At 44.4% G+C, this 26,322-nt stretch overlaps 1 protein-coding gene across 1 annotated transcript in view; it reads right to left on the reverse strand.

Moving 5' to 3' along the window:
• Positions 1-3,492: 3,492 nt before the first annotated feature.
• The window catches only part of LOC125463395 (ankyrin repeat and SOCS box protein 13-like), a 31,099-nt gene continuing 8,269 nt past the window's right edge, over positions 3,493-26,322 (reverse strand). The window contains exons 2-6 of the mRNA XM_059654479.1: positions 19,562-19,749; positions 10,829-10,979; positions 8,774-8,908; positions 7,946-8,137; positions 3,493-6,729 (exon numbers count right to left, since the gene is read on the reverse strand). Of these exons, the coding sequence (XP_059510462.1) occupies positions 6,602-6,729; positions 7,946-8,137; positions 8,774-8,908; positions 10,829-10,979; positions 19,562-19,749 (794 nt within the window). The 3' untranslated portion in view covers positions 3,493-6,601. The remainder of the gene's footprint in view (positions 6,730-7,945; positions 8,138-8,773; positions 8,909-10,828; positions 10,980-19,561; positions 19,750-26,322) is intronic.

Consider the following 26,322-nt stretch of genomic DNA (forward strand, 5'->3'; position numbering starts at 1 on the left):
CATCCCTAAACCAGCCCAGTTCATCCCCTCCCCCCACTGCACCACACAACCAGCCCAGCTCTTCCCCCCCACCCACTGCATCCCAAAACCAGTCCAACCTGTCTCTGCCTCCCTAACCTGTTCTTCCTCTCACCCATCCCTTCCTCCCACCCCAAGCCACACCCCCATCTATCTACTAACCTCATCCCACCTCCTTGACCTGTCCGTCTTCCCTGGACTGACCTATCCCCTCCCTACCTCCCCACCTATACTCTCCCCACCTATCTTCTTTACTCTCCATCTTCGGTCCGCCTCCCCCTCTCTCCCTATTTATTCCAGTTCCCTCTCCCCATCCCCCTCTCTGATGAAGGGTCTAGGCCCGAAACGTCAGCTTTTGTGCTGCTGAGATGCTGCTGGGCCTGCTGTGGACAGTTTGAGTTGGATTGCATTTAGGTGAGAGGTTTATTTACACTTTTACTTCCATGTCAGCCTTTTTGGGGGGAGCTAAGGGGCATTAATGCTCCCTACTGTAAGGCAGTGATTATTTATGTAACATTGGCTTAATGCCAAGGCTGGCTGTACAGATCAGAAAGATCTCAGTCTTCATGCCTGCCGCTGAGACGTTGCTGAATTTGCAACTGCAAGCAGAAAAGCCAGCAGATTGTCAGCTCCTCATCACCATCTAGTGGCTACTACCGGTAAATGTATGTGTATGCACCAGCAATTGGAGCAAAGCAAATTCATCTTGGTTTGGGCATCTTGCAGGCCCTCAGCAGACTGGCCGGAAGGGTCACAACATCATGTGCTCCCAGCACATGGAGTCCTCAAACAAGAATTCTCCTAAATGCAAGGTATACACATAGCAACAACTGTGGAGTTTGAGATTGTGGAAGCAGCTTTGCCTTCAATTTCATGAAAATGAACAGAACTGCATTTGTAGGCTGCCCTACAGTTGACTTTCAGCTGTAATCTCACTAGTACATCTGTCCAACTCAATTACAACATATAAAAATAACAAAGTGTGGAGCTGGATGAACACAGCAGGCCAAGCAACATCTTAGGAGCGCAAAAGCTGACGTTTCGGGCCTCGATATAACTGGAGCCACATACAGCTCGTTAAGGATTCACGTTCAACCACAGACCTTGAGCAAATTTTTGAATCAGTCTTATCTTTGCAAATATAAAATACCCATTTTCTGTTTTGGACATTCATTGCATTTTAAAAAATTTTTTTAAGCCAACATGACACCATCAGGTTTCTTTTTGCTGTAAATACAACAATATTGCTACTAATTTAAAAAAATTGAATATTTCAGCACTGTAAGCAGGAGTAAGCAATTCAGTTCTTTGTACAAAAAGATGAAACAGACTCAGTCAGAGCTGATCCCATTTCGGCTTCAACTCCATCAACACAACAGTTAACAAAATGCATGTAATAAAAAATTACAAACAAAAAGTGCATTCATCTTTTTAACTGGATGTTATCTATAAAATTTTTGAGCACTAGAGCAGCACTTTGTCAAGAACTGAGAGGTTAGACAAAAGCCCACCAGAACAGGCTGTGTGTGGGCTGTGGACTTCTTGGGCTGAATGACCCATATTTGCAAGAAAATGTTTCTGCCATATTGGAGAATATAAACAATCTATTTGTGACACTTTTATGTGATATGATTGAATCAAAGGATCACCACAGTATGGAAGCAAGCCACTTGAGTCTACACTGCCCCCTGACGAGCATTCTACCCAGACCCACATGTATTTCCTCATGGCTAATCCACCCAGCACCTAGTCTGCATGTCCCTGGATACTATAAGCATTTAGATTGCCAATCCATCCAACCTACACTCTTTGGACTATGGGGTTGGGGAAACTGGAGCAAACTCCAGAGTCAGTCAGTCACCTGAGAGTGGAAGTGAACCAAGGTCCCTGGTGCTGTAAGGCAGCAGTGCTGACCGCTGAGCCTAGTGGGCCGCCCAATAAGCACTCGCTCTCCAAATAATCACATTCATTAGCAGTATGTTGTGTATCTGTGCCTCCATTTCAAAGTCACACATCAAAACTGATGCCTAGAAGACAGTCATTTTTAATCAAGATGTCTAGAGATGTCGTGACACAGCTCTGAAGCAGGTGGGACTCAAACCCATTTCTCCTGCACCACAGCTAAGGACATTCCCATTGTGTCACAGCCCATGTGTACAATATCCTAGTGCTCCTGATTGTAAGCACATGTGTACCTGAGCTGAAGCTTGAGCTGGATGCACTTGTGAAGCCTCCTTATAGTCAAACGGCACTCAATAGGTATTAGTTGGTGGTTGTGTTAGTCCTTGCTATTTGACTGCAATCTCCTTGACATTCTTCAAATCCTACAGTCACAAAATTATTGTCACAGAGGAGGGTACACAGAAGTATAATCAAACTTCTCTTTTATTTCTAGATCTTCACATCAATATTAGGCCGGCCTGATATGCTATGTTAACACTCTTCTCGGTTTGTGTCCACACTTCCTGGCATCTGTGACAATGGATTAGTTCTTTTGTTTAAATTTGTTGTTTGGCTGCAAATGGCTCGCTGATTTCCAATTGCCTTTGAGAAAGTGATGGCGATCTGCTTTCTGTAATCACTGCAGTGCACAGGAGGTAAGGGTGTCTAAAAATGCTCTCGAGAGGTTCCAGGACACGGACCCAATGACAGTACAACCACATGCCTAGGTATGCGGGAGCTCGAGCTGAGCTTGCAGCCGGAGGGGTTTCCTTCAGCCTTCATCCTTCTAGCCAGAAGTTGTCATTGGCTTTGGAGTTACATTTTTGCTTTAATCCAGCCCCAAACCCCTCAGCTGTACTAGCAGCGGAACAAAGTGGGGAGGACAAGGCCAAAACAGCTTTTCTTTTGCAGGCATTCCAATGCAAGGATTCCTGCCCTTAACCAATATCGTTAGGTTAACTTTGTAACTATGTTTAGGTTAGTTGGCAGATGGTATGGTTGTGCACTAAATGGGCACCATGTTTACCTGGTCTACAACAGTCCCCGCTCTTCAAAACGGTCAGTTTGAAGAACAATAAGATATATCTGTTGTAACCACTATTTATCTTTCAACTGACACCAGAAGCAACCAAGTCCCTTGATGATGGTCCCGTGACAAGAACATTTGTGGTTTATTAAGCCAGAAGTCCTTGTGGCTTAGAGTCCTGTTAGACACAATGGAGAGCTGGTGATCCTTGCTGATGCTGGTATTTCCAGCCAGTAATGGTTTTCCCTGAAGTGACTGCTGACCAACTCAATTTCTATGAATTCTTTACTTACATTATTGGTCATAACACTACTGTCCAATGTACATCTCTGGAGTACAGCCTACACCATTCTTTCTTCAGTCTCTTTTACATGGAGTGAAGTCATTAACACTGTGGTAAATACCACCATCTCACTACTACATCCATTCTCCTTACATTAGAAAAGGAAAACAAAGAACTGCAGATGCTGGAAATCAAACAGAAACGCAGGTCTGGCACCATCTTCAGAAGGAGAGTCACTGGACTCAAAACATTAACTCAGTTCTCTCTACAGGTGCTGCCTGACCTTCTCCAGCAATTTCTGGTTTTGCTCCTCATGTGTTTCATCTGATTTGCCACAGATACATCGCAAGGGTTTTTACCTTCAGTTGGGTGTTTGTACCTGAAGAAGTGATATTTTATGTTAGTGTCTGGAGTATAAAGAAGTAGACACAAGCAACTTCATACTCAAAGATTCAATAGACATTTATTACAGCCATTGGTATCTACATATATTACAATCATAGACGCTTTCATGTCTAGGCTAGTGCTAAGCATTTCAGTTAAAAACTAGCACAATCCCTTCAGTGTGTCATGCTGCGAGTGGATCCAGTAAGATGGAGACTGAGAACTTTCTACCATCAGGTCACATGCTATGATATGGTGATGACATGTTGAGCATGTGTCTTAAAAAGGTATATTGCACATACAGTGATAGCAACAGAGCCAGCCTAAGCAGATGACGAGCATCTGAAGATACAAAGGCAGCACTCCCTTGGTAAGACATGGCCTAACTTAGCTACACCTTGCCTGGTGCCGAGAAAAGGCAGGAAATAACAAAACAGAAAGCTTGTCGGTTTTAACATTTATCAAAATGTAAACTTTTCAGAAAATTTCAATGTTCCTTCAACCCTGGATTACCGCCTGTATCATAGCAGAGAGCCCTGACATTTTCAATGGCCAGATAATCATTTCTGGGAATGAGAGAGCAGCAGAATTCCCAATGTAGCAGGCTCTTAATGAATTGCCAGGGAATAACTGGGCAGTTCCCCTACACCCAGAATCTTCTGAAAGTATCCATTTAAAAATTGGAGCGTTCTTCTGAAGTTAACTATTACTCAGGTCATTAACTGTCAAAGTGTCTGGCTGTGATGCTGGACCTTTAAGTTTACCGAACAGACTGCTGGGAAAAGGGGGCTTAAGGGGTGACAACAGCGCAGTGGTAATGTCACTGGCTAGTCATCCAGAACCTCACACTAACGTCTGCAGATAGAGGTTCAAATCTGACCATGGTAAACGGTGAAACTCACTCAACTTTAAAGAACTGGAGTAAAGTAGAAAAAAAAACCTAGTCCAATAGGGGACCATGTCACCACCTGAGATGGTGAACCTGATGGGTTTTTACAAGAGACAACAAAGTGTAGAGCTGGATGAACACAGCAGGCCAAGCAGCATCAGGGGAGCAGGAAGGCTGACGTTTCAGGCCTAAACCCTTCTTCAGAAGATGTTTTTCACAACGTCCTTTTGCACTTCAGATGGCAGGTTTATAATGCAATGTGATGCCAACAGCATGGGAGCAATTCCTGCGCTGGCTGAGGTTACCATGAAGCAGAGCACATGACCATCCCTTTCTGATGCCAATTAATGCTGGCCCAAGAGAGTGACACCCACCTTCTAGTGCATGATTTTAAAACCAAAAGACACCACCGACAGCCCTCCAACAAGTCCATACTGGTGAAGCAATCTCATTGTCCCACTCTCGATGTACCTTATTGCCCCGAACCAACTCCAGTGTCCCACACTCTTCCACATGCATCAAACCCCAAAACCATCCCACTTCCCCACTCTATACAATGGTAGTGCTATCTGTTTAGTAAGCCCTACACCTGCCACGAGGTTTACACCAGGGCCATCAGCACGAAAACCTCGAATGGGCATTAACTGGCCACTTAAAGGCTTCAATTACCAATGGGTGCAGAGACTTTCCCCAGGAGGTTCTTGCCCCGGATTTAATTTGGGAATATGGAAAAGTGCTCACCTTCAGCCTGGTTAAGTGCCTCACTCACCATCACCAAATTTTCCATGGAAGATTCCAGAAGATTCTAACCAAAGTAAGGGGAGGTGTAAGAGAACTTACAACCAAAGGTTGTAATAAATATTTCTGCAATATTGCACAATACATTTTCCAATTTCGGAATTCTCACATTCATTGATTCACCAGTCGAGCCACAATCTGCATTGATCTGTTTAGTTAACTGCAATTTGTTGGAAAAAAAACAATCGTCCCGCTTTTTACTGGGCAAATCGCTGTAGTTTCAGTCATGTGTTCCATAGGAACACATAATAGGAGTAGGCCATTCAGCCCTTCTGCATGCTCTGCCACTCAGAATGGTCATTGTTGGTCATCCATCTCAGTGTTCTGTTCCAACTTTCTGCCCTTTCCCATTAATCGCTAATTCCTTCTTGAAAACATCCAATCTTTTGGCCTCAATCACTTTCTTTGGCAAAGAACTCCACAGGTTCACCACTCTCTGGGTAAACAAATTTCACCTCATCACAGTCCAACAGCCTACCCCATAGCCTTTAACAGTGACCCCTATCTGTGGACCCCCAAGTCATCTGTGTTTACCCAGTCTCGTCCTCTTCGAACTTTATAGGTTTCTAGAAGATTCTCTCCTCATTCTCCTAAACTGTTTAGGTCTGAGGTCTGTTTACAAGAGACTTATTTGAAGTAGATTCTGTAAATAGATTATATTTGCTTTGTTTTTTTTTAAGCAAGCTTAGTTTGCCGTTGAAAACATAGCTCCAAGTTCTGCTGACAAGTCCTGCCTTGTTTCCAACTCAATCAGGGAACACTAAATAAAAACCAAAAAGAACTGCGGATGCTGTAAATCAGGAACAAAAACAAAGTTGCTGGAAAAGCTCAACAGGTCTGGCAGCATCTGTGGAGGAGAAAAACAGAGTTAACATTTCGAGTCTGGTGACCCTTCCTCAGAACTGATGGATCAAGTGGTGTCAATAGACAATCTGTACTAATACATGGAGATTTCGATGGAGCCAAGTTTAAAAATATGTGAATTGTACATATAGGGTTTAAATTTATCCCTGGGAGCAACTGAGTTAACAGTGTTTTCTGTTACCATCAGGAAAAGTTCAATCTTCATACTGAGAGTCACTATTTGCATGTGCAGGGAGATGTTGGAGGTTACTGTCCATTTTAATGTAATCTCAGTCTCCTGCCTTCTGTTGGCATTAAGTGTAAGCAAGAGTATTAAATGTGTTCATAAGAACTGACGATTGGGCATTTAAATCAATGCATCACAAGTGCCCATTAATATTCTGAGTTTCAAACAGCTTCACTCATAGCAGAGATAGCTGATGAGTTTTGGGGCAATGTTTAACTGGTAAATCGCATGCAATCTCTGAGGGCCAAGAACTTTCCTTAGAGCCATTCTGCAGTGGTGTGATAAACTCAACGGCGTTCCTGAAATTAAAAGAAACACACATTAAGAACAATAATTAAGAGTCAGATGGACACACATGCACCATCCTCTCAAAATCCACAATATTTGGTAAGAACACGAGTTGACAAACAGGATCCAGCATGTTATGCTCTTTGGATTAAAGAAAACTGCATGTTCTAACTCAGCACCCTATTCATTAAATTTCACTTCCAACAAATCATAAAATGACCAAACAAGGCAGATATTATACTAAACAATTTTAAACACCTAGGATTTTCTGGTACCCAATTAAAGGGATCAAGGGTTGTGTCTTCCCTCAACTGGCCACACTGTGGCAGTATATTCACATATTACAATAACCACTGCACTTGTATAGCCCTGATTCAACCAAAGGGTTGGGATCTTATATTGGCTTTGGAGGGGGAAGGATTCGAGCGCCTGTGACATACTGGCTGACAGCTGGTTTACTCCTTACAGTGCGAAAATGACCATTGAGCCCATCAAGTCTGCACTGACACTCTGAAGAGCATCAGACCCAAACCCAGACCCCCTACCCAATCCTGCATTTCCCATGGCCGATTCACCTGGCCTACACATCTCTGGACACTATGGATAATTTAGCATGGCCAATCCAACTAACCTGCACATCTTTGGGCTGCGGGAGGAACCTGGAGCACCCGGAGGAAAACCACGCAGACAGGAGGAAGAACACAAAAACCACACCCAGAGCGTGCGGTCTGGTCATGTCATTTGATTAATAGAGACCCAGACTAAGACCATAGGTGCATGAGCTCAAATCCACTAAGGCACCTGGTGGAATTTCAATTCAAATGATAAGTGTGGAATTGAAAGCTGACCCTGACCATTAAATTATCAATTGCTTTTCAAATCCATCTGCTTTCACAAATGACCTTTAGGGAGAGAAGTCTGCTGTCCTCACCTGGTCTGGCTCACATGCCACTCCAGACCCACAGCAATTTGGTTCATTCTTAAACTGACCTCTGGGCAATTAGCAATGGTCAATAAAAGCTGGCCTGGCCAGTAACGCCCACATCCCATCAATGAACACAAAAAATAAAGAGTTCAAGGCCCATGGAAAGATTAAAAAAACACTCCCGGGCCAAATCAGTTCTTGGGATCTCACTGATCTGTATGGTTTGGTTCACACTGAGCACTGGATCGAGTCATCATTTTCAAATCCATGCCACATCGTTTCTTTACGCGAAGTGTTCTTACTCTGGTAATACTGCAGACAAGCTGAGGGTGGTGATCCGGATTGCGTATAGTCCAAAGGCAGCCTGCCTCTGTTGTCCTGTGCATAAACATTGGCTCCATAGTCAATGAGCATTTTGATCAAATCCACATTCTTTGTCTTGGCTGCAAGGTGAAGTGCAGTTTCATGGAGTTTAGCACTATTCACATTCGCCCCTGAAACAGAACAACCACATTCTAAAGCAGAAGGACAAGCTTGCATTCATATAGCACCTCGGGCATCCTCGGGCTGGTGAACTGGCCCAAAGCAGTTTGTCATAGTCTATAATATCAGAATCAACAACTCAACTCTTGAGGAGATAGATCATAAAAGGACATGGGCGCAGAGAACAGACAGACTTTGAGGGAAGAATTATATCACCAGTCTAGAGTAGTAGGTAGCTGATTTGAATTAGAATCATACTACCCCTATAGTGCAGATGAGATCATTCAGCCCATCGAGTCGCACTGACCCTATGAAGAGCATCACGCCCAAACCCAGCCCCCTACCCAAACCTGCATTTCCCATGGCTAATTCACTTGGCTCAAACATCTCTGGACATTATGGATAATTTAGCTCGGCCAATCCAACTAACCTGCACATCTTTTGCTGCAGTATCCTCCTGCAGTCCATTGGGAGGAAACCCAGGCAGACACGGGGAGAACATAAACCACACACAAGAGGGTGAAAACAGGAAGCGCGTATGACATCTTAAGTGCCATCAAAATTCACAAAAGGAATCTCTCAATTTCCTACATGCCTACAGGAACTGCTTCCATTATAGTTCCGGGAAAACAATCGCAGACACATACCTGCATTGAGCAGCAGCTTTGCACAGTCCACGTGCGGTCTTGCACAAGCCACGTGTAACGGGGTCCCAAAGTGGCAGTCGTAAGCCTCCAGATTTGCTCCGACATCAATGAGCAGCTTCATGCACGCTGCACTCCCTGAAACACAAACAAACAGAGGACGCTGTAGGAATGGAAAACATACACAGTTTTTAGGTACCCTCCACCCAGTATCATCGTGTCTTGAGCCGATAGCAGAATTGCATGTGTTCAGGGCGGACTTTTCTCCAAACATGCCCCTCTCTGTACCACACACAGAGTCTGATACAATCACTACCACACAGTCCTGACACAGCCTGCCTCAGAGAACAGTAACTCATACCACGCACTATCATTGAGAACAATTATATTGTGGTACTGCCTCTCTCACTGACATCCAGTGCATTCATCAGTCTCCCACATTGCTCCCACAATCAGAGACCTGTCCTCTGTGCTAATGACAAAGAACACAGATAACTTCAACACTTCCCAGTGAATTTTTAAAAGCCAAAAAAAGAGTAAACAGAAGTCTCAGTGAAGATGTGGATGCCACAGCACAGGCTAGTAGTGGAACTACCAGACTTGTAACTTGCTTTGGAAAGATCCAGGCAGGATTTGAATAATCACAGCATAATGGTTTTGAACAAGGATGTCATTGTCATAAAAAAAATCAGGAGATAAGGCCAGCTGTTTCTAACATCATCCCATCCCTCCACAATCGGTGTTCCATCAATTCTGGCCACCTCCACATTCTAACTTTTAAAATCGCTCCATCAGCTGCTGTGAAGCATTCCTGGAATTCCCTCCCTCACACCCTCTCTCTCTCCCCTCTAGGGGCAGGCTCCTTCAAACCTACATCCTTAAGAAAGCATTCATTTATCTGTCCTATCTTCCCCTTGGTTGTCCAACAGCATTTAGCACATTGTGACACTGAGGCCGCATGCGTTGCCATGCTTACTCCCACCACAGGGGGTGCACTCAGCACCCTTGCAGCCTCCGTGCCCATGACCGGCACTGCCAGCGATGCAGCAGGTAAATAACAAGGAGCACTGTTTTTGACACAGCAAGTGCCACCCGACTCCTGGTGTCTCGCTGCCACGTGCCATCTCATTTGCCAGTCCACTCACTTCCTACCTGCTGCCCCTCATGTCCGCCCTGTTCCCTACCCTCAAATCATCACTGCCCACATGCTCCCTCACTCACTGCCCTGCTCCCCGAGCAAAATGCTTTATGGGTGTGGGGGGGGCGGGGGGGGGGAGGGGAGAGTGGGTGGTGAGAGTGTGTAGACAGAGCGGTGACAAGCTGGGTTGGGGGGGACAGTGGTGAGAGTGTGTGGACAGAGCGGTGACAAGCTGGGCTGGGTTGGGGGGGACAGTGGTGAGAGTGTGTGGACAGAGCGGTGACAAGCTGGGCTGGGTTGAGGGGGACAGTGGTGAGAGTGTGTGGACAGAGCGGTGACAAGCTGGGCTGGGTTGGGGGGGACAGTGGTGAGAGTGTGTGGACAGAGCGGTGACAAGCTGGGCTGGGTTGGGGGGGACAGTGGTGAGAGTGTGTGGACAGAGCGGTGACAAGCTGGGCTGGGTTGGGGGGGACAGTGGTGAGAGTGTGTGGACAGAGCGGTGACAAGCTGGGTTGGGGGGGACAGTGGTGAGAGTGTGTGGACAGAGCGGTGACAAGCTGGGTTGGGCGGGAGGCACTGGAGGGGATAAGTGTGGAGGGAGAAGTGACAAGCTGGGTGTTGGGGCAGGGGCAGGAGTGGCCAGCTGGCTATGGAGGTGTTAGGGGCAAGCGGCGTGTAGACGAGGGGTGACTAACTGGGCATTGAGTGAGACAGCACATTAGTAGCAGTAAGTTCCAATTCTGCTGCATTGACAGGGAAACCAGTGTATATGATACCCTGTCAAAGGCACTACAAAAGGCAAACTATTATCATTGCTATTGAGAGGTGCGAAGCAAAGTGTCCCCTCCTTCTCAGTTGTGTGAAATACACCTGAATTACTGATTAAAATCAAGAAAAAACCTGCAACTCTTTTACCTTACCGATCATACAGGCCTCATGCAGTGGTGATGCTGCAAACAGCATGGGGTTCACTTTTGCTCCATGGCTCAACAGTAACTTCACACATTCAATGTTCCCAGCAGCACAGGCATCGCAGAGAGGAGTGCTCCCGTCAATGTTCCTGGCATCGACCTGAGGCACAGAGATTGGAAATGAATGCATTTCTTTTTACACTGCTGTTTTAAAACAGGATAGAAAGGGTAGTCAACTGCAACAAACAGAAGAAAAACTGATTTAAACACAAACCATCTTGGTCACAGTAACACTCCAGATCAAAATCGGAACTCAAGGCTAAGTTGTTATAACACTGGAGAATGTTGGACCTTTAGACTACTGAACAGTACTCGCAAGAATACAGCTACGTTCGTTTGTGTGTGGCTGCATGTTCAACACTTTGCTTGATGCCCTGATAGTGACACGAAGTCTAACAAAGTTAAATACAGCAAGATTTTAAGTTAACATAATCGCCTATTTTTAAAACACAAGATTAATGATGAAAAGGAGACTAGGTAACTCAGGACCTTTGTTCAAGAAGAGGTACCATGGGTAATTTGGATACTTACTTGCTCACAATTCCCAGGGAGCTCTTTGTTCAGGATGTTTCTAAATTTTCACTAACGCTACCCTCAGCTGTTTCTCATTCACTGCTGACGGTATCATGTGAAGGGGGAAAAGAGGATACAAGTGTATATTTCTTATAGAAGTATAGTTCCCTCACATCTGTGAGGGACAAGTGTATAGATAAGGGAACACTTACTTGCAGCTGCAGATACAGGCAGCCAAATGGAGGATTGTTCCCAAGTTAACAGGCTACGGGATGTTCCAGGCAGGAAACAAACTAGTCTGCAGATGTTAGTGCAAGGCACAATGGGTAACTGCACATTTATTTTTGATAAAGGTTTCAATGGACAACAGCCCCCAGTGAGGTAGTGTAAGCGCTATATACCACAGATAGTAAACAGTGTGGTGTTGTTAGATTTACTGCCCATGCCAGATGTGGCTAGAATTTAATATAGTTTTGAGGTTGCATCAACCTGTTTGTGCAATAGTCTAAAAGAAGTGCTTTCTTACCATTGCATTTGAAGAGTGCTCAAACTCCCAAGTGAGTCTTGGATCCCCCTCCCCCGCATCTACACTGGTGTTTTGCTTGAATAAAGTTCTCAAGTAATGCTTTACTGTCTCCAAGTCTGTGCCTGCCTTTACAGATGTCACTCTTACATCATGTTACCCAATGAAGCACCTCCTCACTGAGCACAAATCCCAGATATGTCCTGAGGTAAAGTACATGCGAATCGTACTTGCTGCTCAGAAGTGCAAAACATGTAGAATGTTTAGGTTTATTAACAGACTGCACTAATGACAGAAAATCGTCATCTGAAAGAGGGTCTTACATCTTATTCAGCAATCTCACAACTGTGCGCGCTGCTTTCTGTATAATGTTTTGAAACAATATTAATGAAGTTAATGGTCAGATACGTCACTGTCTGTAGCTTCCCTGAAGCTGTTGTTAGAAGTGATCAGGATCACCTTCACAGAATACAGTTGATACCTTTGAATGAACTTGCTCAGAGATGTTACAACACTTCTCTGAAGGGGGTGGGACTAGAAATTGGGCCTCCTGGCCCAGAGACAAAGACAGTGCCACTGCACCGCAAGAGCCCCTCAGAGATTCCAGTCAACTAATGAAACTCAATGGACACAAACACTGCATGTAAAACACAAAATAAGGGGTAGTGTAAGTAAGTTAATGCTTTAACTTGCGACTCAAATAATTCAGTGCATTGTTCATCAAAACAGAAGATAATTCAAGAAGCACAGGAGAGTTCTCCCCAGAACGCTGCCTAGTGTTCATCACAATATTCAACACTACAATCATTCACAAACTGATTGTTCAGCCCTTGTTGAACATACACACACGCATTGTTATAACGTAGGAATTGAAGCAGTGAGAAGTACATAAAGGCAACACAGGATCATAAAGAATGTTACAAAATGCAAATGTCCTCTTTCCAAAGCCTGCCCCAAGATGCTAAGACTGGGTTTGTTGGTACTGGAGGGCTGCAGTGAGAGATGATTTTCCTATCATTAGTGTCATCTATTAATAAACCTCAGAGTTCAACATATTTTGCACTTCTGAACAGCAAGTATTATTCACACGTACTTTGCTTCAAGGCATTTCCTTACTGAGTACAAATCCCATGTGTGCTTCATGCAGTAACATGATACCCTCAGCAGTGAATGAGAAACAACTGAGGATGTGAGATGCTGCTGGGCCTGCTGTGTTCATCCAGCCTCACGCTTTATTATCTTGGATTCTCCAGCATCTGCAGTTCCCATTATCACTGAGGATAGCATCAGTTATGTTTACTCTGCTACAGAACACTTACTGTGTACAAAGTTCATCAGTCATGAATATCAGAAGCAGAAAACAAGTTTCCTCCCATACCCAGGTAAACAGAGGATGATCCAAACACAGTCATGTCAATACTACTAGTGATTTTAACCACATGATGCAAGTGTGCCCCTCACAGGTGTCTGAATGTATGGCAGCTATTACTTTCAGGGTGTACAGAAAACTGGGAATACAGATATAGGCCACGATAACCTGAAGCTGTCATAATATTGAAGATGCGAAAGAGTTTGAAGCAGGTGGAACCGACTCTCACCGCAACGCTGTTACTTAATTTGTACTGGGGGCTCTCGACCATTGTTTACAACAAACCCACCTTCACTGTAACATCACAGATAACAGAGTGTGAAGCTGGATCAACACAGCAGGCCAAGCAGCATCTCAGGAGCACAAAAGCTGACGTTTCGGGCCTAGATCTTTCATCAGAGAGGGGGATGGGGAGAGGGTTCTGGAATAAATAGGGAGAGAGGGGGAGGCAGACCGAAGATGGAGAGAAAAGAAGATAGGTGGAGAGGAGAGTATAGGTGGGGAGGTAGGGAGGGGATAGGTCAGTCCAGGGAAGACGGACAGGTCAAGGAGGTGGGATGAGGTTAGTAGGTAGGAAATGGAGGTGCGGCTTGAGGTGGGAGGAGGGATGGGTGAGAGAAAGAACAGGTTAGGGAGGCAGAGAGAGGCTGGCCTGGTTTTGGAATGCAGTGGGGGGAGGGGATGAGCTGGGCTGGTTGTGTGATGCTGTGGGGGAAGGGGAGATTTTGAAGCTTGTGAAGTCCACATTGATACCATTGGGCTGCAGGGTTCCCAAACGGAATATGAGTTGCTGTTCCTGCAACCTTTGGGTGGCATCATTGTGGCACTGCAGGAGGCCCATGATGGATATGTCGTCTAAAGAATGGGAGGGGGAGTTGAAATGGTTTGCGACTGGGAGGTGCAGTTGTTTATTGCGAACCGAGCGGAGGTGTTCTGCAAAGCGGTCCCCAAGCCTCCGCTTGGTTTCCCCAATGTAGAGGAAGCCACACTGGGAACAATGGATACAGTATACCACATTGGCAGATGTGCAGGTGAACCTCTGCTTAATATGGAAAGTCATCTGGGGGCCTGGGATGGGGATGAGGGAGGAGGTGTGGGGGCAAGTGTAGAACTTCCTGCGGTTGCAGGGGCAGGTGCCAGGTGTGGTGGGATTGGAGGGGAGTGTGGAGCCAACAAGGGAGTCACGGAGAGAGTGGTCTCTCCGAAAGCAGACAAGGGTGGGGATGGAAAAACATCTTGGGTGGTGGGGTCGGATTGTAGATGGCGGAAGTGTCGGAGTCCTGAGATGCTGCTTGGCCAGCTGTGTTCATCCAGCTTCACACTTTGTTATCTTGGATTCTCCAGCATCTGCAGTTCCCATTATCTCCTTCACTGTAACATCAGCCTTATCGGGAACTTCATAAGCAGGTCACAGGCCATTTGTTCACTCAGCAACTGTGATGCTAGAATACTGCACATCAAACCATCCTGAGATAATACCTGTCCTGATCAGATCATTTCCTGCTACGCATTGTGCGGACTCAGGGAAGGCTCAAAGAGTCACTCTTGATCCTGAGAAATGTTCAATCTATCTCAAATTACCCTGGAAGGGTAAGGCAGCTCTCAAGCATTTGGGAAACAGATAAAGCTACAATCAGTCCTTGTTATTATCTGCTGATTAGTGACTTGTGGGCCTGTCTGTTCCGATTCCATCTTTTCTCTCCCCCTCCCATTGTCCTCAAAACAGATCGTGTGGCCATTTGCAGTACATAGGCGTGGTATCCATGTTTCTCTTTCCCCCCCCCGTTACCTGCAGGGAGTTTGTGCTCCTATCCCTTGTAGGGAATGAGGGCTGGATGTAGTTGCATTAATGCTGCTACAGCGTAGCATTCACTGCTGACAGGATACTGCCATCGAGCCAAACAGATATTCTACCTATCACACAAATGGACAGTGTAGTGAATGAATGAGTGATAATGGGAACTGCAGATGCTGGAGAATCCAAGATAACAAAGTGTGGAGCTGGATGAACACAGCAGGCCAAGCAGCATCTCAGGAGCACAAAAGCTGACGTTTCAGGCCTAGACCCTTCATCAGTGTAGTGAATGAATTTCAGTGCCAGTGTGATAGCAGGTGTGTAAGCAGTGAGACCCAGAGTATCAAACAGCACATTCCATCAGCTCTTCACACAAGCAAGGTACCGATCATAATCAATTAGCCCGCACTTGCAGAACTGGTAAAGAGTTTTGTGTTAAATGTGATTTTACTAATCAGACAATATTTACTGAGTGTGCAAGGAATTATACTGTCAATTTAAGATCAGTCAGGCTCAAAAGTACTTGCTTGTAAGTAGACAGAAGACAAAGAACGGACACACATACACATTTTTCTAATCAATCTGTTCAGGGATGCTATTACACACCCCTGGAGTGGGTGGAACTTGAACCTGGGCTTCCCAATTCAGGTACAAGGACATTGCCACTGCACCACTAGACCAGCCCCTAAAGAAAATACACACACAGCACCTGCCTCAACTTGGAACAGGTGACAGCCGCAATAGGTCATTTAGCAAATCGATGAAGGGATCCTATGGTGCAGCTGGAGGACCCCTAACCTAGGCCAAGAAACTTGGATTCAAGTCCTACCTGCTCCTGAAGCATACAATGACATCTCTGAACAGGGTGAGTAGAACAGTGCGTGTGTTTTCTCTTTGTCTGTGTACTTGCAAGCAAGTCCTTTTGAGCCTGACTGATCTTAAAATTAGCTTTATCGGTTGCTCAAATAGGTTTAAAACGAAAACAAAATACCAAATCAATGAATCCACCAGATTCACCCAGCATGGTTTGAAATTTAAAGTCTAATGGCTTACTATCAACCAATTCTTCCAGAGTCCACTTGACAATGAATCAGCACTCTCCTCTCTCACAGTACACAGTGCTCCTGAAGTTTTATTTTTACAAAATGTACCGATTTGTGCACAATGAAATCTTTGACAATGTTCTTTTCTCAACAATATTAATCTGCACCTCAATTTGAATTATTGACTAATAAAGTTGAAAACATTCATGTCAACTGGGTCTTCAAGATTATGTACATTTCAATGGCCCATATCTTGCTGGCATGCAAATGATACTCATTATTATTACTAAATATGTCAGCCTGCAACTTGTACTTTTTTTTTAACAGAGTCAGAGACACACTGCACAGAAATGGACTCTTTGGTCCAACTCATCCATGCCACCCAGACATCTTCAATAAATCTAGTCCCATTTGCCAGCATTTGGCCCATATCCCTCTAAACCCTTCCTATTCATGTACCCATCCAGTTGCCTTTTCAATGTTGTAACTGTACCAGCCTCCGCCACTTCCTCTGGCAACTTGTTCCATAAGCACACCACCCTCTGTGTGAAAAGTTGCTCCTCTAGTCCCTCATGTCTTTCCCTTCTGATCTTAAACCTATGCTGTCTGGTTTTGGATTCCCCCACCCCAGGGAAAAGGCCCCATCCATGCCCCTCATGATTTTATAAACCTCTGTAACATCACCCCACGGCCTCGGACCTTACATGGGAAAGTAGCCCCAGACTATTCAGCTTCTCCCTGTAGCTCAAACCCTAGCAACATCTTGTAAACCTTTTCTGAACCCTTTCAAGTTTCACAACATCCTTCCTAGAGCAGGGAGATTAGAATTGATTGTGGTATTGTAATCGTGGCCTAACCAATGTCCTGTACAGCTGCAACATGACCTCCCAACTCCTATACACAATGCAGTGACCAATAAATGCCAGCATATCAAATGCCTTCTTCACCATCCTGTCTACCTGCGACTCCACTTCAAGGAACTATGAACACGCACCAAGGTCTTTGTTCAGTAACACTCCCCACAACCTTACCATTAACTGTACAAGCCCTGCCCTGATTTGCCTCACCAAAATGCAGCACCTCACATTTATCTAAATTAAACACCATCTGCCACTCCTTGGCCCATTGGTCCACTTAATCACGATCCTTCTGTATTCTGAGGTGACCTTCTTTGCTAACCACCACACCTCCAATTTTAGAGTCATCTGCAAAACTTACTAACCATACTTCCCATGTTCACATCCACTTTTATTACACACATCAGTAAATGTTTTAATCCAGAATTTTAAAAATTGGAATCAAATATCAGCCTTTGCCATGGTGGGATTTGAACCCACCATCCTTGCTCCCCCAGCACTTCACCCTCACACTACTGCATAAATGTTGTTCCCGCCACCTCCCAACACTTCATGTCAGCTCTGAAGAATCATCTAAACTCGTAATATTAGCTTCCTCCCTCTCTGCATGGATGCTGCCAGACACACTTAATATTTAATATTACCCTGAGGTTCTGGGTTACTAATCCAGTGACATTACCACTCCTAGCACCTCCCTCAAACAAATAAAGATGCGTTAGTTTAAACTTCCTATGAACTGAACAAAATAAAACATCAACATCTGGTTCGGCAAATTACACAAAATTCTTTCCAAACCTTGGGTACATCTGCGAAGTGTTTTCTCTGATAAATTTCTCCATTTTGAACCAAAAACTGCTCTGTGCAATTGATTAGTCCTACAAGAGGACAGGTGAAAAAAATTCCTGCTCCTCGTTGCAAAGCTTCATCTCCCGTTGAACCTGCATGAGAAATGCAGCTAGTTTTAAAAATATTCTGGAATGTGGCAAGTCACGGGGCACATTAAACCACTATTTTGCAACAGCTGCCAAACAAGGATCAGTTTCACTCTGTGTACATGGGACTTATTTCACACGGTACTGGGTGCCAGCCCTCAGCTGAAATTAAAGCCCTGTGGAAGCCAATGCAAAACAAAACATGTTGATGAGAACAGTCTTGTTCACATTCACTGTCCTACTTATCCTTGTTAATACTTAATCCCATATTTGACACATTAGTTCTGGTCAGGCAGCATTCACATACCAGTGAGATCGTAAACACCAAGATTCAAGAGCTCGGAGCAAATTATTGCAGATGCTGGAGATCACATTGTGTCAGGCAGCATCAGTGCAGAGGGAGCGAGCTAACATTGAGTTTAGATGACTCTTCAGCGCTGACGTGAAGTGTGGAGGGGGACAGCATTTATGCAACAGTGTGAGGGTGACATGCTGGGGTTGGCGGGGGGGGGGGGGGTGGGGGTGGGGGGAGAAAGGATGTTGATTGTTCAGATTAAGTGATTGAAATGCGAGAATGGCAGAACAACAGTGTGTCTAACTGCCCATCTTGAAAGAACAGAGTCCCACTGGGGTGAGGGGACACAGTGACAGAGAATGTAACAAGTCAAGCTAAAAAGGAAAAAAAAGGGAAGGAATGGTAGTTGGTTCACAGTTTGAAGATGTTGAACTCAATATTGAGTCCAGAAGGTTGTAAAGTAAGAATCAAGAGCTAGTTTCCCTGTGCATCACCAAAACATATCACCCTGCTATCTCTGTCTCAGGCCCTGCTTTGCGTTTGCTCTTGAGCAAGAGTTGTTGGTATAATGTCTTTGCCCAACTTGCTGAAGGCTCTCCATGTTAATGTGGAAATTCCTGACGGAATGCATGTTGGCTCAGGTTGGACAGAGGCGGGGTTAGTGGACAGCTGAATGCCGGTTTATAGTTACCCAATAGTTCAAGTAAATTTTAATCCACCAACATTTCCTCAGTTTAACTGATTCAAAACCCTCCAGAGTTTCTGATTCTGAAAAGGCATTTTCCTACCACCCCACCCCAAACCACTGGCCCCAAGACGGTGCCAGACACAGGGGTATCTGCCCACTCGGACCTGCAATTTCCTGGGAGACTCCTACAGAGTTTGCTGCAGAGATTCTGCAGGGTCCCAGTGCACAGTTCCAGTCCAAACTGCACCTACAGCTTTGGCCTCTGGGCCATTAACTGCAATCAGACAGGGATAGGGCAAGCTTATAAGTTGGTGGAGAGAAACAAACAGGCAGCAATTGAAGCAGCATAGTACGCGTACACAAAAGTGATATCGCAGGAATTGACTGTGTACTTATCTGTATATCTACAATGGAAAGAAATAAAAAGTAGGAACGAACAAATCCAACCGGCCTTTGTGTTGCAAAACCTTCCATCCTGAGTTGAGGCTTTTCTTCTCTCCTTATGAGCCACAGGTGTTCAAAGCTCACCCAGCTCTAACGCTAGAATTGACAGAATCCTCTTTTCTACATTTGGTGATGTCCCACACGAAAAGTCTTAATGCTTGTTAAAAACAGAAACAGCCTATGGAGAGGAATAACACAAACAAGTGGCTTTTAATGATTTTACCTGTGCGCCTGCAGCAAGCAGCATCTGTACACATTGGATTTGCCCCCGCAGACTTGCCTCATGCAATGGGGTTATGGAGTCTACGGTAACTAAATTCACACAAGCTCCATTTTCAATCAGTTGCCTCAGCTTAAGGATCTTGCCTTCTTTGACAGCTTCATGCACAGGTGTGTGGTCAGCCCAAAAGCCTAGAAGTGAAACAAAATGAAATAATGTTTTCAAAAAACATAGCTCTTATATTTCAGAAAACCAGACGGACAGAATTGAAACTTCACACACTTAAATGTTTGTTTACACAGTTGCAAATTACAAGAATGCAACCCCTAAATCCAGCAACTACAGACAGACAGCAAGACCCTGCGAGGGTGAGGGAGGGACACACAGACCAAGATGGTTTCTCCTTCACAGGCTGGATGATTCTGCTATACTATCCAAACACAAAGCTGTAGTCATTCGCCCAGTGATTAGTTAAGAAAGGATTACTGCGTACATCTGACCACACAAAATTGGCTCTGCTGAGAAATCTATCAAAGTCTGTTATTTGGAAAGACTGTCCCTGGACAGACACCTATGCAGCCAAGATGTCTGCTCGAATGGTTGTGCGTGGTGTCTGTAAGGTGGGCTTATTCAATGAATTCCAGTAACTTTTTCTTCTATTTTAATAACTATAACATTTTGCACATTCAGTTGGTTTAAAGCTATATCTTTTCCCAATTTTAAGTCAGCAATCCAAAACAAAAAACATAGACAACAAGGTGTCCAGCTGGATGAACACAGCACAGGAAACTGCATCAGAGGAGCAGGAAGGCTGACGTTTTGGGCCTTGACCCAAAAATTCCATTTTCTGAAGAAGGGTCTGAAACGTCAGCCTTCCTGCTCCTCTGATGCTGCTTGGCCTGCTGTGTTCATCCAGCTCTACACCTTGTTATTTTTGATATTTACAAGGCAAAACATTACATCGTTAGTCATCCAAAATTAAGAACAACTTGTAGGGTAACACTATGAAAGTGAATACAAAAATCGATTATCTAACATTCAATTGAATGTTTGATTCTTGAGTCAGTGCCATAATGTCTGCAAATAGACCCTTTGGTGCAACTCGTCCATGTCAACCGAGTTTCTCCATACTAAACTAGTCTCACCTGCCTGTGTTTAGCCCATATCCTTCCAAACTTTTCCTCTTCATGTACTTATCAAAATGCTTTTAAATTGTAATTATACCTGCATCTTCCAGATCATTCCACATATTAACCACCCACTGTGGGATCATTAACCACTCCCCCAAACATAGTCCCTTTTCAATCTTTCTCATCTCACCTGAAAAGTTTGCCTCTTAGTTTGGAAATACCCCACCCAACGGAAAAGTCCTTTGCTCGTCATCTTATCCACGGCCCTCACGATTTTACAAACCTCTATAAAAGGTCACCCCTCAACTTCTACGCTCCAGTGAAAAAAGTCCCATCTCATATCCATCATCTCCACATCTGCTTCAGTAGCCAAAGTACTTTAAAACAGCCATTTTAAAGTTTACTTTGCTACCCAAGCTGAAGAACATTTTCATCCAGGAGGACCACCTCAGGGGTGACTTTTCTTACACAGAGGGTTGCGTGTATGGAACAAGCTGCCAGAGGAAGGGGTGCTGGTGGGAACAATTACAACAGTGAAAAGGTATCTGAATGGGTATGTGAAGAGGGCGGGTTTAGAGGGATATGGGCCAAATGCTGGCAAATGGGCCACCCTCATCAGCATGGATGAGTCAGGCTTCAGGATCTGTTTCCATGCTGTATAACTCCACAACTTTAAAAAATTTCATGATAATCAGCTGTGTGAATATCAGGAAGATTAGCTTGTGAAACATGAAAATTGGCTGGCTTCATGAACTTCAGGCCAGCCAAGGTTGGAAACTTAATCTGGAGAAATTCACATTTAATTAATGTTAATGTTTTAAGTGCAAATGAAGCATTCTCCAGTACAAGATGTTTTATCGTACTACTTAACTCCAACAAATTAAAACTAATATCTAGTCCGAGTGCTGAACCAGATAAACTGATTAATTAAAAGCTTCCTAACTGCTCTGTTTGCTCTTTAGACATCTTATGACTTCACTGAGAGGACTTGGCTTCATACAGTCAGAGTCCCGGAGATGCACAGCACAGAAACAGATCCTTCGGTCCTACTTGTCCATGCTGACTTGATTGCCTATATAAATGTAGCCCCATTTGTCAGCATTTAGTTCATTATCATCCAAATCCATCCTGTTTATATACCCATCCAGAGGCCTTTTACTAATGCTGTAATTGTACCAGCCGGTACTACTTCCGCTGGCAGCTTATTCCATTCACACATCACCTTCAGCATGAAAATGTTGTTCCTTAGGTCCTTTTCAAATCTATCCCCTCTCACCTTAAACCTATGCCTTGTAGTTTTTGACTGCCCCTACCTTGGGGAAAAGGCCTTGCCTATTTACCCTATCCATGCCCCTCATGATTTTATAAACCTCTAATGTCACCCCTCAGCCTCCAACACCCCAGCAAATATAGCCCTAGGCTATTCAGCCTCTCCCTATAGTTCAAACCCTTGTGAAACTTTCAACATCCTTCCTATAGCAGGTTGACCAGAATTGCATGCAGTATTCCAAAAGTCACCTGGCCAATGTCCTGTACAGCTGCACCATCACCTCCCATTCCTATACTTAATGCATTGTCCAAGAAAGGCAAGCACATCAAATGCCTTCTTCACTATCCTGTCTACCTGCGATTCCACTTCAAGTAACTATGAACCTGTACTCAGAGGTCTTTGTTCAGCAACACTCCCCATGACCTTTTGAGTCCTGCCCCACTATGCCTTTTGAAAATGCAGCACCTCACGTTTACCTAAATCAAACTTCATCTGCTATACCTCAGCCCATTGGGCCAACTGTTCGAGATCATACTACACACTGAAGTAACCTTCTTCTTCGCTGTCCACTACACCTCTAATTTTGGTGTCATCTGCAAACTTATTAACCACAGCTCCTATCTTTTTATAGACATAATTTATATAATGACGAAAAGCAGTAGACCCAGCACCGAACCTTGAGGCACACCACTGGTCAAAGCATCCAGTCTCCATCACCACTGTCTTCTACCTTTGAGCTAGTTCCCCGTGCTCCATATGATCTAACCTTGCTTGTCGAACATCTCACTGAAGTCCATGTAGATCATGTCCACAGCTCTGTCCTCCTCAATCCACTTTGTTACTTCTTCAAAAAAAACCAATCAAGTTTGACTGATGAGGAGCAGAGAAACACCCTCCAAATACAATTATTGATACCAATCCAACTCTACTTACTATCTAAATGAATATATTGAAAGGTCCCACAAGCCTGATTCCCAATTTGGGATGTACCCCACATCTGACAGTCCAAAGACTTGACTTCTTGGCCACCATCCTGAACTTCAACCAATATTTGAACTTACCAGAATACTGTACGGGTACTTGGGGCACAGGGTGCTGCTAAAGTTTATAAGTCGACTTCCACATCCTACCCTACCCACACTATCCTCACGACTACATGCAACTCCCTACTGTAATTCACCAGTTTCAAAATTCTTGTTCTAGCTTACAAGTATATCTCTAAAACGTACCATCCTCCAACCTACGCGGTCTTTTCCAGATGCTCACTTCCAAAGGTACCTCACCTCATTACTTCCTTTCTCACATTTTGGTATCCTCCCTAATGTACTATTGCCAGTTCATCCTTTATCTTACGTAAGGACTTTGTATCATAAACCAAATGCCATGCCGAGAGGACCGTTGACAAACACAGTCTGGGAAAGAGTGCACGTGCAGGCATGTGTGTACGGGTGGACATGTTTGAGAGATTGTGTGCATTGCATGTGCTTATGAGAAGGAGAAACTGGCAGACAGAGAGAGAAAACACAAAGCAGTTTAGAAAAAAGGTGCAAACTGAAGGGAATTGAAAAGTAAAAAAAAACTGTGCCAAGACATAAAGGCAGCATATAAAAAGTATAATCCTTCAATTCTTTCCTGGAATATGCCAGCAAAGTGTTATTTGTTGACTATCCCTAATTGCCCTTGAACAGGTAGTTTTCTGGGCCATTGCAAAAGGCAGTGCTAAATCAATGTCACACAGTCTAAACCGGTTAAAGCTGGCAGGCTTCCTTCCCTTATGGATATTAACGAACCAGATGGGTTTTTAACAACACAGGCAGTTACATACTGGTTCTAGTTTTCAATTGGAGCCTTATTCATTAAATTTAAGTTCAGCCGTTTTGTGGGATTTGAACCCATAGGATGAGGGGATTAAAGGATGGGTCAGCAAGTTTGCAGACGACACAAAGGTCGGAGGTGTCGTTGACAGTGTAGAGGGCTGTTGTAGGCTGCAGCGGGACATTGACAGGATGCAGAGATGGGCTGAGAGGTGGCAGATGGAGTTCAATCTGGATAAATGCGAGGCGATGCATTTTGGAAGGTCGAATTTGAAAGCTGAGTACAGGATTAAGGATAGGATTCTTGGCAGCGTGGAGGAACAGAGAGATCTTGGTGTGCAGATACATAGATCCCTTAAAATGGCCACCCAAGTGGACAGGGTTGTTAAGAAAGCATATGGTGTTTTGGCTTTCATTAACAGGGGGATTGAGTTTAAGAGTCGTGAGATCTTGTTGCAGCTCTATAAAACTTTGGTTAGACCGCACTTGGAATACTGCATCCAGTTCTGGGCGCCCTATTATAGGAAAGATGTGGATGCTTTGGAGAGGGTTCAGAGGAGGTTTACCAGGATGCTGCCTGGACTGGAGGGCTTATCTTATGAAGAGAGGTTGACTGAGCTCGGTCTCTTTTCATTGGAGAAAAGGAGGAGGAGAGGGGACCTAATTGAGGTATACAAGATAATGAGAGGCATAGATAGAGTTGATAGCCAGAGACTATTTCCCAGGGCAGAAATGGCTAGCACGAGGGGTCATAGTTTTAAGCTGGGAAAGTATAGAGGGTATGTCAGAGGCAGGTTCTTTACGCAGAGAGTTGTGAGAGCATGGAATGCGTTGCCAGCAGCAGTTGTGGAAGCAAGGTCATTGGGGTCATTTAAGAGACTGCTGGACATGTATATGGTCACAGAAATTTGAGGGTGCATACATGAGATCAATGGTCGGCACAACATTGTGGGCTGAAGGGCCTGTTCTGTACTGTTCTATGTTCTATGTTCTATGTTCTATGTTCTATGTTCTATAACCCCAGAGTATTAGAGATAATGGGAACTGCAGATGCTGGAGAATCCAAGATAATAAAATGTGAGGCTGGATGAACACAGCAGGCCAAGCAGCATCTCAGGAGCACAAAAGCTGACGTTTCGGGCCTGGATCCTTCATCAGAGAGACTCACATCAGAGAGATCTGCACACAGATGGAAAGAAACAGTTCTTGCACTGTGCTAATGAAATGTGCAGCTGGACGAAGACAGCAGGCCAAGCAGCTTCAGAGGAACAGGAAAGCTGAAGTCCAGGAAAATTTTCTGAAGAAGGGTCCCAAACCAAAATGTCAGCTTCCCTGCTCCTCTCATGCTGCCTGGCCTGCTGTGCTCCTCCAGTTCCACACTTATCTCTGACTGCAGCATTGGCAGTTCTTGCTATCTCAGTTCTTGAACTGTATTTAAAAAAACAACATTTATAGGATCAGAAATCCCTGGCTGAGCCAACATTTGTTGCCCAACTATCACTGCCCTGGAACTGAGTGGCTTGCTAGGCCATTTCAGGGAACAACTAACAGTTAACCACACCGGTGTAGTATGTAGGCCAGGCAAGGTCAGCAGATTTCTCTCCCTAGTGATTCAGCTGGGTATTTGCAACAATCAACAGTTATATAATCAGCATCGGCTAGGTCACAATTCCAGAGTTTTAAACTGAATTCAAATTTGACTATCTGCTGTACTAGGATTCAAAGCCCATGTCTCCAGTCTGTTAGAGAGATCACTGGTCCAGTGAGATTACCAGTACATACATGGACACTGCTGCCTACCCAAAGATTGTGCACGGTTCTTGTTGGTACAAGCAAGAGACACACAAAGGATTAGAATGGAGGCTTTGTAAAAGGGAATTACAGGAATTACAGTACAAGTTAAAGAAAAGGGAAGTAATCAGAATTAGTTCTGGCACCATACATAGAGTGAGATGGCTGGTGTCACTGTCATCTGCCCGTCCAATCAAATCAATAACAACAAAACAATAAGCTGGCTTTCTTGAGTCATACAGCTCAAACAGAACGTCAGCCCAACTTGTCTACGCTGACTAAGTTTCCTTTAACTGAACTAGTCCCATTTGCTCATAAACCTTTCCTGCCCACTTACCTATCTCAATGTCTTTTATTGTTGTAATTGTACCTGCCTCTACAACTGGCGACTTGTTCCGTACATGCACCAATCTCTGAGAAAAGGTTGCCCCTCACAGCCCTTTTAAAAATCTTTCCCTTCTCACCTTAAACCTATGCCCTAAAAGAAAACCAGCTGGTGATGGCAAGGGAGAGGGATGACAAAATAAATGAAAAGGTACAGCAATTCAGTGAGAGAAAGGGATGGAAAAAGAGATTAGAAAGTGGAAAAGATGGGACAAGTAGAAATACAGCATGACAGCGAGAGCGAGAGAAAGAGAAACTGAAAGAGTAAGGGAACGAAAGTGACAGTGAACATACAAAGGGTGAAAGTGAAAGTTATAGCCGAGGGAACGAAAACAAGAAATCTTGACAGACACAGGCAGAGACACAATGAAGAAG

The sequence above is a fragment of the Stegostoma tigrinum genome, chromosome 25, assembly GCF_030684315.1.
Source record: "Stegostoma tigrinum isolate sSteTig4 chromosome 25, sSteTig4.hap1, whole genome shotgun sequence".
In the NCBI taxonomy this organism is placed as follows: domain Eukaryota; kingdom Metazoa; phylum Chordata; class Chondrichthyes; order Orectolobiformes; family Stegostomatidae; genus Stegostoma; species Stegostoma tigrinum.